At 41.8% G+C, this 12,152-nt stretch overlaps 1 protein-coding gene across 1 annotated transcript in view; it reads left to right on the top strand.

The window, feature by feature from the left end:
- Positions 1-11,406, top strand: part of ATP10D (ATPase phospholipid transporting 10D (putative)) — a 48,199-nt gene extending 36,793 nt beyond the window's left edge. The window contains exons 17-22 of the mRNA XM_009484358.2: positions 2,810-2,935; positions 3,402-3,602; positions 6,320-6,400; positions 6,647-6,751; positions 8,094-8,281; positions 10,886-11,406. Coding sequence (XP_009482633.2) covers positions 2,810-2,935; positions 3,402-3,602; positions 6,320-6,400; positions 6,647-6,751; positions 8,094-8,281; positions 10,886-11,399 — 1,215 coding nt within the window. The 3' untranslated portion in view covers positions 11,400-11,406. The remainder of the gene's footprint in view (positions 1-2,809; positions 2,936-3,401; positions 3,603-6,319; positions 6,401-6,646; positions 6,752-8,093; positions 8,282-10,885) is intronic.
- The last annotated feature ends 746 nt before the right edge of the window (positions 11,407-12,152 follow it).

Raw genomic sequence — 12,152 nt, 5'->3', positions numbered from 1 at the left:
CGGGCTCGAATAGGAAACCCCAGTCGCCCAGGAATCTTGGAAGTGATCATGGACTGGCCAGAAGGAAAAAACATTAGAATATCACCAGAGGAGGAGGTGACACGTGCTGAAGAGGCCCCACTGTATAATAAATTGCCAGAAAATGAAAAGCAATATGCCCTGTTCACTGATGGGTCCTGTCGTCTCGTGGGAAAGCATCGGAGGTGGAAAGCTGCTGTATGGAGTCCTATACGACAAGTCGCAGAAACTGCTGAAGGAGAAGGGGAGTCGAGTCAGTTTGCAGAGGTGAAAGCCATCCAGCTGGCTTTAGATATTGCTGAAAGAGAAAAGTGGCCAGTCCTTTATCTCTATACTGACTCATGGATGGTGGCAAATGCCCTGTGGGGGTGGCTGCAGCAATGGAAGCAGAGCAACTGGCAGCGCAGAGGCAAACCAATCTGGGCTGCCGCATTGTGGCAAGATATTGCTGCCCGGGTAGAGAACCTGGTTGTAAAAGTTCGTCATGTAGATGCTCATGTACCTAAGAGTCGGGCCACTGAAGAACATCAAAACAACCAGCAAGTAGATCAGGCTGCTAAGATTGAAGTGGCTCAGGTGGATTTGGACTGGCAACATAAGGGTGAATTATTTATAGCTCGGTGGGCCCATGATGCCTCAGGCCATCAAGGAAGGGATGCAACGTATAAATGGGCTCGTGATCGAGGGGTGGACTTAACTATGGACAGTATTGCACAGGTTATTCATGAGTGTGAAACATGCGCTGCAATCAAGCAAGCCAAGCAGTTCAAGCCCCTTGGGTATAGTGAACGATGGCTAAAATATAAATATGGGGAGGCCTGGCAGATTGATTACATCACGCTCCCACAGACCCGCCAGGGCAAGCGCTATGTGCTCACCATGGTGGAAGCAACCACTGGATGGCTGGAAACATATCCCGTGCCCCATGCCACCGCCCGGAACACCATCCTGGGCCTTGAAAAGCAAGTCCTGTGGCGACATGGCACCCCAGAAAGAATTGAGTCAGACAACGGGACTCATTTCCGAAACAACCTCATAGACACCTGGGCCAAAGAGCACGGCATTGAGTGGGTATATCACATCCCTTACCATGCACCAGCCTCCGGGAAAATTGAGCGATACAATGGATTGTTAAAGACTACCCTGAGAGCAATGGGTGGTGGGACGTTTAAACATTGGGATACGCATTTAGCAAAAGCCACCTGGTTAGTCAACACCAGGGGATCTGCCAATCGAGCTGGCCCTGCCCAATCAAAACTTCTACGTACTGTAGAAGGAGATAAAGTTCCTGTAGTGCACATGAAAAATATGCTGGGGAAGACAGTCTGGGTTACTTCCCCCTCTGGCAAAGGCAAACCCATTCGTGGGATTGCTTTTGCTCAAGGACCTGGGTGCACTTGGTGGGTGATGCGAAAGGATGGGGAAGCCCAATGTGTACCTCAAGGGAATTTGATTTTGGGTGAAAATAGCCAATGAACTGAATTGTATAATATTAATTGCTTTATAATACTGTATGTTATCTCTTAACTATATGTTATCTCTTAACTGCATGTTAATATAATAATATAGTAGGTTAATATTAAGTATATAATACTATATATTATGATTGCTATATGCCGCATCAATGGTATTGCAGTAAGAATTGCCCAGCCTAAGGAAAATGAACTTTGATGAAACCATGTTGGAATGAGAACTGACTTCAGCATGCAACAGTCCAACACTGCACACCACCTGTCCTGCTCTGAAAGACTGTGATGACAGATGGAACCCAAAGTCATGGGCTAAATGAACTCAATGGACATTTTAGAGGGATGGGCCATAGACGAAGGGAATGATATCTGTGTGTATATCAAGATAGGGAAAGGGGTGGTGATTAATTGGAACACATTGGAAAGGGGAGGGCCTGTGCATGACGTAGATGGTATAGAATAAGGGGTGGATACTGTCCTGGTTTCGGCTGGGATAGAGTTAATTTTCTTCCTAACAGCAGGCATAGTGCTGTGTTTTGGATTTAGTAGGAGAAGAATGTTGATAACAGGCTGATGTTTTTAGTTGTTGCTGAGTACTGCTTATGCTAGTCAAGGACTTTTTCAGCTTCCCATGCTCTGCCAGGCGCACAAGAAACTGGGAGGGGGCACAGCCAGAATAGTTGATCCAAACTGACCAAAGGGCTATTCCATACCATATGACGTCATGCTCAGTATATAAACTGGGGGGGGTTGGCCGGGGAGCAGCGATCGCTGCTCGGGAACTGTCTGGGTATCGGTCGGCGGGTGGTGAGCAATTGCATTGTGCATCACTTGCTTCGTGTATCATTATTATTATTATCATTATTATACTGTTACTATTAGCATTACTATTTTACTTTATTTCAATTATTAAACTGTTCTTATCTCAGCCCAGGAGTGTTTCTCACTCTTACTCCTCCAATTCTCTCCCCCCATCCCATCGGGGTAGGGGGAGTGAGCGAGCGGCTGCATGGTGCTTAGTTGCTGGCTGGGGCTAAACCACGACAGAAAGAAGCATCAGTAAGTTCTGTGCAGTTGTGTGGTAATAATAAATACGGCCACGTTCTTCCCTGTGTTGTGTTCGGCTAAGCTGTGTGTGTTAGTGTAAAATATTGTATGGAGGGGCTCAGATCCGAGTAACGGTAAGACCGTAAGCTATGTGTATAAAAAAAATTCGTAAACTAAGAATTGCCAGTGGTAGGTAAGTTGCTCACTTGGTACTATCTGAAGCTTATCTTTAACAGTTTGGATATAACATATCCTTTCCTTCATGTGTGTTGCAGGCTGTAATGGCAAGTGACTTTGCAATCTCTCAGTTTAGACACCTCAGGAAGCTGCTGCTTGTCCATGGTCACTGGTGTTATACAAGGCTTACCAACATGGTGCTTTACTTCTTCTACAAGAATGTGGTATGTAGCTGTCCCATGCCAGGGAAATCACAGTTTCCATATTTGAGAGCGCCGAAGGATTTAGTGGGGCTTTAGATTCTTTTTTTTTTATTTTCTATTGTGAATGCGTTCAAAAAGACACAAAAAGCATATTTCACAGTGCAGTTTCCCATTTATGTCTGCAGAGACCAGAGACTCTTGGATTGAATTTCCCACTCAAAGCCATTGTCTGATTATTAAACAGTGGGTAATGGGCATTACTAATGTGGTGGCAGCATGACTAAGCAAGTCGTGCACAATTTTGAAATGTAAAGCCGTGTGCTAGTCAAATATAATTTCAAACTGTGGGATTGGCATGAACTCCACAGCATTTATACTTAATTTTCCGTATTACTGTAACCAGACCTAAGATCTACCTGTTTTCCTCCTGGCTTTTAAAACATGTGTCTGTGGGTAACATTTTATCATGTCATCTTTGACTTTTCAGGCCTACGTGAACCTCCTGTTCTGGTACCAGTTCTTCTGTGGGTTTTCAGGCACGTCAATGACTGACTATTGGATCTTGATTCTTTTCAATCTCCTTTTTACGTCAGTGCCACCCATCATTTATGGCGTCTTGGACAAAGATGTGTCTGCGGAGATACTCATGCAGCTCCCACAGCTGTACATGATGAGCCAGAAATCTGTGGTAGGTTAAAGAATGCTTGGCCTGAAGCAAATGGAAATGGTCAGCATTTGAGCCATTTCTGTCTTTCTTTCCTTCGTTGTTCACATCAGGCAAACATGAAGTTTAAAACCACTTTCTCTATGAGAAAAACATCTAGGCCTGTGCACAAATAAAAGCTGTTTTTTCAAGAGTTTTTTGTAGGTTCTTTTCAGCCATACACCCAATCTTATGAGACATTTGGATGATAAGAGAAATTAAGGACTTCGGGTGAAGCAACATACTAGATAAACATTGTTACCAGCACGTTCACTTCATTCACTGCCTCAGCTGCCAACATGCTTCCTCAGAACGGGTTTCTTTTGAGCATCTGCGCTTACTTTTAAAGATAAGGGCACTGGATACTGTTTTTTCACTGTCATATAGGAGTTTCAACTGCGAAAGTAACAAGGAATGGATAATAACAAGAGCAGATGCCTTTCAAATAATCCTTAAGAAAGTTCTGTCATTCAGGGTTCTTTTGCCCTTATGGGTATGTTCTAGAATTTGCTGGTGGCACTTTTCTCCCATCTGAAAACACTATACATCATATCTGCTCTATAAGTAAATTCTGTCCAAACATTTAGCACAGAAAACCACAGGTAGCAGGGGGTAGTTTCTAAATCGAAATTATATAAATCAGTAAGCTTTTTCCTGGTTTCTGCTTTGCTTAGCATGAATTCTATCATAATTTTAACTTTACCATTTTTTTTAATTTAACACTTAATTCAAATAATATTTTTATTGTAATGATTGAAAGCAGTGACATACTCAGCCTGAGACAGAATAGATACTAGTAGCACAGAGAGAGGAAACACTGAGCATGTGATTCACCTAATACTCACCATTTTCTTTATGATTGTAGCCTTTCAATAACAGATTTGACATTAGGAAGCATTTCTTTACGGAGAGGGTAGTCGAACGCTGGAGCAGGCTTCCTAGAGAGGTGGTTGATGCCCCAAGCCTGTCAGTGTTTAAGAGGTGTTTGGACAATGCCCTTAATAAATAGGCTTTAACTTGTGGTCAACCCTGAACTGGTCAGACAGATGGACTAGATGATTGTTGTAGGTCCCTTCCAACTGAAATGTTCTGTTCTAACAAGTACTATTAAAAAATGAGCTACCACATGTTGTGTACTTGTTGTACAGTCTCATGTGTATAACCTGGCAGAAGTCTAGGTCTGGTTTAGAAGGGAAAGAAAGATATACAGCGAGGGGACAATTTGTTTTGTTTGTTTGTGGTTTTTACATTTCTTTTTACATACCCATAAATATTTTATGTTGCTTGGTTTACAATATTTTTGCAAAACTAAGTACTCTTTTGTTACTGGTGTGAGGCTCTGTAGACTGGCTGGAGCAGGTCTCTGCTTTGTCAATCACAGAGAGTTTTCACTAAGTAAATGTTACAAGGCCTTAGGATTTGGCCCTTTGTTGTGATCTTCAGGATCTGCACAGTGATCTGAGCTGAGATGAAGGTTTTAAGGCAAGATAATCAGAATTACTGCATTACACAATACTTTCTCTTTCCCTTTTTTCCCCTTAATTTTTATCAGAATTTTTCTCTTTTGTCCAGCACAGCACTGCCTTGCTCTATAGTTGGAGTTGTTTAGTAGTATATAATTTCCTTTCTTGCATGGAAGCACAGTGAAATAATTGCTTTGAATTCAGTGCAGTATGGAATAAAGAGAAATGCTTTAAAAGACATAGTATCACAGTATTGCACCATGACATCACAAGCACACAGCTCTGTACAAGCTATAAAAAAGGACAGTAACTTGGATTCATCTTCAGTAATTTAAAGCACTTCTCTGACAGGCAAATAAGAAGATAAGTTTCCCACACCACCTCCAGAGAGCACTTCAGTTCTTGAAAGAGCTGAATGGCTTTTTGGAGAAACCTATCTCTCCCCACTAATTGTAGAGGAAGTCCTGGGTGACTAGACTGCTCACCTGTGTGTCTCAATTCAGTGCCTGGAGGACTGGGATATATCTGAGCCAGGGCATATGCAGCTGTGGTTTCATAAGCAGTTGAGCTGTCAGCAGGTTGCTGCCACTGAGTGAGGAAGGCTCATTCCTTCTCCTCCTCTCCCTTCTTCCCATTCCCTGTTTTCACCCACATAGTTAAACTACCTTCCTTGTGCCAGCTCGGTTGTCCCATCAGATCCTTCCAGGAGCTGATCTAACTCACTAAAACAGCGATGTGTTATTCCAGCAGAAAAGTGAATTGATTTCTCACATTCTAGTGAGTTAAGTTAACTCACAGAGGAGTCCGGTCCACACAGAGGAGTCAGCCAGCACAAATAAAGAGGCAGAAGCATGTGTACCAAAAAGAGGGGGTTGGAGATAGAAGAAAGTGGGACTTGGCATTCAGTGATGGTAAGCTGCTAGGGTAATTCACTGTCCCCTAGCCCTCTCCCTTCCTTAGTACTCAGTTAGGTAAGGCTCCGGTAGGTCTGTTCTGGCAGAAACAGCTGTGAGATCAGAGTTCCCAGATCTGGCTGCTGATTTAAATACTAACAGTTAGCTACATGTGTGGAGTGAGCTCTTTATTCTTATTACCATAACACAAAAGATGCTTCTTCATTGGGAAACTAACAGGAATGACTTCTGCAGATAATCTTTCTCCAAATCAAAATTAGTGCTAATTAAGGATGCAGCGATTCATTCAATTTGTTTCAATGTCATTTTTTTTTTTTTCTTACAGGCTTACTTGCCTTCAACTTTCTGGATAACCTTGCTGGATGCGTTTTACCAAAGCCTCGTTTGCTTTTTTGTGCCTTACTTTGTAAGTGCTGGATATGAACTCTATTTAAATATTTTGACATACTAAAAACCCAGGCAAATTAGAGATTAAAATGAAGTGTTTGATTTTACTTCCTTATATATAAATGTGTACTAACAGGGTCATCATTGGAACTAAGCTGAACTGTGTGCATGCAAATATGTATGGTATTGAAACTATTCGTGCCGCTTTGTGTATTAGGACGATACATAAAGAATATATTCCGCTGACCACTGTCTTCCTTTACAGACTTACTATGGCTCAGACATAGACATTTTTTCTTTTGGAAACCCTATAAACACAGCAGCGCTCTTCATAGTACTGTTTCACCTTCTCATTGAGTGCAAGTCTGTGGTGAGTACTTTGTTTCCAAAAGATTATACTCCTAACAGAGTACGTGCATACAGGTTTCATTAAAATTAAACAGAAGAGCGAGCTTCATATACAAAACAGAATAAGTATAGAAGGGCCAAGAACTAAATATTTTGTTCATGTGACCATGTGAGCTCCCCTAATGCACCTGTCATTGGAGCCAATAGAATTACGTGTATGACTAAAATTAACAAAATTTGGCCTCAGAATTATTTGTAAATAGTGAAAAAATCCTGCCTTATTAGGGTACTGTGGTTTTGGGGATGTCAGCTTAGTTTTGGAAATGGTAAAACCAACCAGTGATCTACTGAGCCTTCATTAGTTCCCAAAGCTTGCAGCTCAAAGACAACAATGTGAACTGTTGATTTTGAATGCTTGGAACTGATGATCTGCTCTGTGGCCAGGATAAACAATTCAGAGGTATATTTTGGTGCCAGAACTAGAGAACCAATACGCTACAGAAGTGCTATTCCAGTTTTTAATTAAGTCTGCACAAGCTGAAGCGTGTGCATTACCTTGGATAAATTTACAGCCCTTGGCTATTTTGCATAATTTTAAAGAAAATACAATAATATTTACAGTAGAAGGACAGAGATTAATGGGTTTTATTTTTTCTCTGTCTTTTTTCGGAACATATTTCTTAGGATTGTTTCATAATGGATGAAATTTCAAGTTCTGATTCAGTCTTTTCATTGTTCTTTTGGGACCATGGCAGCAGTGATAAAATTGCCTTTATTGAGAATATGTGGGTAGTGTGAGTGTATCCGTGCTCTGAATAGGAAGATTACTTAAATGGGTTTTATTTGGCGTTTTTGAATGTCAGCAAGCTGTCAGACCAATGACAGTGCTGTTTCTGTAGTAACTATTATAGCTGTTTAGGTTTAAAATTACAGAAAACTCCAATGTAGAACAGTTAATCAGTGTCTCAAGCAAGATATATAAGGGTGGTGTCATGTGAAGATCTTGCCTCCATTTGCTTGAGAAGGCTTTCCTTGCTGCCGGTGGATGAGGTGGTCATCTAAGGCAAATGGCACAAAAAACGTCTTTCACAAAGGAATCAAAAGGTATGCATTTAGGAGAATAAAAAAAAATTAAATGGCTGGGTTACCTATGAACTGTAGGAAGAAGGCTCCATTTTTCCTGGAATGTTTTGTATAAAATTAGGAATATTATCTGAACAGATCTATCCTCTGTTAATCAAGCAGCTGTCCTTGGAGGAAGTGTGTGTGCATGTACACATGCATGCGTGTGTACAGGCATACAGGTGTTAGAGGTCTTTCTGTTTACAGATTAAATCTGTTTTCTTTCCTTTTCTGAATTGCAGACTTGGATACATGTAGTAGTTATAGCTGGCAGCATCCTGTTTTACTTTGTCTTCGCTCTGGCTTTTGGGGCAACCTGCAAAACCCACAACCCACCATCAAATCCTTATTGGATCATGGAAAAGCACATGACAGACCCAGTGTTTTACTTAGTTTGTCTCCTGACTACTTGTGTTGCTCTGCTACCCAGGTGCGTTTCTGTTTTATAATTGCACACTGCTGCTGTTAACAAAATTAGTTTTCTTTGAGTCAGTGGTGCTATAAATCTCTTTGGCTAGAGGTCTTCCTCTCCCCGCCCTCCCCCACTGTAAAGAAAATTTCATAACTCTACCAGACCAAGCCATGTGAGGACAGCTCTTTAGTGACATGTTCTCAAAGTAAATTTCAGTAAATTAAAAAAAATCTTATTTGATTTATATGATATTAAATTATTTATATCATATTAAATATTGTCTTTGGAGGGGAAAAAGCTGTAATCTCTGTAACCACAGAGTTTATAATTTATATGTAAATCAGTTAAATTAGTGATCAAAGTTGAACATGTACTGTACATAGAAGTACTGTGCTTAGTCTGTGTTTATTTGTGAAACCATTTTCTGTTTGAAATGTATGTCATGAATATACATAGGGATATTTAGAATGAAGAATGCATGTACAGGGTTCTTTGTGGGGTGGAAACACACTGACTAGATTCACAAGGGGTCCTGAGTTTTGTTTTTACCATGCCTAATGTTTAAGTGTTTTGCCTCACTGAAGAAGTCATAACTCCAGTCATTCATCCTGGAAAGGCAGGAGCGTTGGGTGGAGGTCCCAGACACCAGCACGCTGAGCAGGGAGATGCCCGAGCGAACCAACAGAGAAAAACAAAGTGTGTGAAGACCAGTGAAAGAGACTTCAACAAACTCTCAGTCTAGCTCTATTTAGTAGCCGCAGCCATCTTCCTTTCACTGGCTGAACATGAACTCAAGTCTGCAGCCTACTAGTGAAGTGCCTCCGGCGCTAATTCATTCTTCTGTATTATGTCTCTCTCTTTCCCTCTCTCATAATTTCAGAAAGAATGGGACTTGAAACTGAGTTGCACAGACAGATAGTGGGAGAGGTGTTGGGGAGAATAACTGCCATTTCCTCCTCACCTGATGTCATTTTATAGTTAGGCACAGTCTGAGCACACTTTCTGGATCAAGTGCTGCAGTACAGGCGGCATGAGTTGTAAATGCCTCTGGCAGGAAAGCTGGCAGAGCTGTGGCTGTAGGTGCCTGCCATAGCCACCAACTACCTGAGTCCCCTTTGAAGAAGCCCCCGTCTGTGTCCTAAGCATGTCAGCCAGGGTTTTGCCACACTCACTGGAGATCATGACCGATAGCTTTGGTTCACACTTCAGTTCAGCAGGACAAACCATGAGGTGCAAGGCACATGTATGCTCTTCCCTCCCCATCCCTGCTCTCAGCTTGGCTTCAGGTAGTGACAGTAGAGCCTCTTCTTTCACACACAGTAAATCTCCCTTACATGACAAATAAACAGATAAATACTGTTCTAGGACCTTTCGGTAGGGCTGTAGAGAGCCTGGGTAGGAGAAAGCTCTCAGCTTGGTGACTGCTTCCAATGTACAGGTGTTCAATTTTGAAGAAGGCAGTGTTTTTCACGGTGAGTTAAATGCAAAGTATTTATAGACTTACCAGTGAAATTCTTTGAGTCATTTGCACTCTCCCTGTGCCAATACCTCAGAAGATTTATAGCTGTTGTGGCTAATTCAAGCTTTTCTACTTCAGTGATTTGAAGCAGAAGTGCCTGTTACCGAACCACTCCTGTCAAACATACGTTTTTTTCCTTGCTTGTTTCTGATGGAATACTTTGTAAGGTGCTGAAAAGCCACCACTCAGTGGGGACTGTGAAGCTGAAGGGTGCTCTACACCTTCTAGCCTGAGGGATTGAGATGGGGCTTTCACTGGAGTTTTTAAGGAGTAGTTCTCCTACAGAGGGACAGATGTTGGATGCCCTGTGGACTGAAAATTCACTGCAAAAATCTATGATTAAAACCTTTGTCCAACCTAAGTTGCCAGTTAAGTCGGTTCTAATATGAATTATTCCTAGAGTTTAATTATGGAACATCACTTGTACTCCATACTCCTCTTACTGCATGTGATGCTTCATTTATTTGGCCTTTGCTTACATGTTCATTCTTGCTTCTGGTGAATTCTCTGGCTCCTGCAAAAGTTAAGAATTTTAGAACGGTGCTCTGCCTACTCTTCCCAGCTTTCCAGGGCTATATAAGTGCTATATTATCAGTGCAAAACAGCAGTGATAAACAGCTTCTCAGTTGGAAGCATGAATTTTTCTAGGCCTGATTTTTTTCCACAATAGCTTTTAACGCCTTACATCTGCACTGAAGTGCCAGGGAAACTCTAAAATATGCACTGATTTTGATACCTTTTCTCTGGGGCATGACACTACATGCACAAGGCTCCCCTTTCAGTGTAACTGGGACCCCGGCCCTTCATTGAAGTTGCAAGTGCACATTGCTGCAGTAACTAGTCTATAGGAGAGCTGTGTTCAGGACAGAAAAATGGAAGCACCTGAGATGTATCTGTGTTTGAAAATGACGGTTTTAAAACATGTTCTGGTGCCGTTGCTGGCCCTATAGTTTATGTTCTCAAAATGGCACCTGCAAAAACTGTTTCAGAGGCTGCTGCAGCCTCAGGGTTACTTGAATGGTGTTTGGTTTCCTTTAGTGTTACTGGAAGCAGTTTTGAGTCTGCTTCTAAACAGCTTATTTGAAACTGTGTTTATTTTGTAGATATTTGCTGAGAGTTCTTCAAGGAACATTGTTTCCGTCTCCAGTGTTGAGAGCCAAGCAACTTGACAGACTGACCCCCGAGGAGCAGAGGGAAGCGATTAAGAGATGGAATGATGACTGCATGGTAAACTGTAGAGTGGAGTTCCAGGCTACTTCTGGATCTTCCAGCTCAGCCACAGGTGCTGTAGCAGAGACAGAAAGTACTGCCAGTGTTTTGCCAACATCTAAAACACCTTTTCAGGCCTTTTCAAGAGATGCATTAGTAGAGGACATCTCCTTCTTACCAGATATTCAGGATGAGTCTGGGAATACAAATGGCTTGAACTCTGAAAAGACCGTATTTCTGAATTCATCAAAGGAACCTAATTCAGGCACATTTGGTAGTAATAACTCATGTGCCAAAGTCTCTGTGTGCGCTTCTGAAGAGGGCGGCAGTGCTCTTCCTCTAGCACATAAAGCAGGTTTGAATTCTGTTTTGTGTGAAGAAGATGCTTTTACAAAGTTGGAATGCTAATTGTTTAAAACCCAGGAGTAATAACTGCTGATTTATACTACACTGTGGTTTTGTTTTCTTCAGCCAAGGTAGATGATGCACACATTTCCTTAAAAGCTTTTCTGTTTATAAAGCTTTTCAATAATTTACTAAGGTGTTCAAGATCTAAATGGCTGGGTTGTTTTTTATATTTTTTTCACACAGTAGACTTTGCATACTGCTTATTTCTTGTATGCAACATTGCATAATACCTCGTGGTGTTATGGACAGGACATTGCGTGAATACAGATTTGCAGGATCCAATTCAGGTAAGCCAGCCTGCTCCCTTGCACTGCTATCCTAAAATCCAAATGTTCCCTGGGATTCACCCTTGCTGAAGTATGAAGTAAGCAGAAGGGCTGGGATGTAGTGTTACTGGTTGGCTTGTTGCAGGACTCCTGTGGTATGTGTAAACAGTAATTGTTTTAACCATTGTGGTCCACTTTGTTCTCCAGGCTATCGCATGGGCCATCTCAGTGCTGGCCAAAACCAATTTTAACCATTAGAAGAGCGGCCCAAATGAGATGTGTGTGTCACGTGTCTCCCTCACCTTCCTCTTCCACAAAAAGAGCAAATTTTAATGCAGCCTTTTGTTCTCCATGATAGTTCATCCTCCTGCTACGTCCCTCCTTTTTGTCTCCATGTGCCGTTTCATGTCATTTGCCACTGACTGGACTTTTCCTCCTCACCCAACTAAGACGCTGGCTGCCTGACTTTTCTCTAAACTCTGCCTCA

This window comes from Pelecanus crispus, chromosome 4 (genome assembly GCF_030463565.1).
Source record: "Pelecanus crispus isolate bPelCri1 chromosome 4, bPelCri1.pri, whole genome shotgun sequence".
Lineage (NCBI taxonomy): Eukaryota > Metazoa > Chordata > Aves > Pelecaniformes > Pelecanidae > Pelecanus > Pelecanus crispus.
Note: the sequence above shows the minus strand (reverse complement) of the source record. Positions and strands in the feature narration are given on the sequence as shown.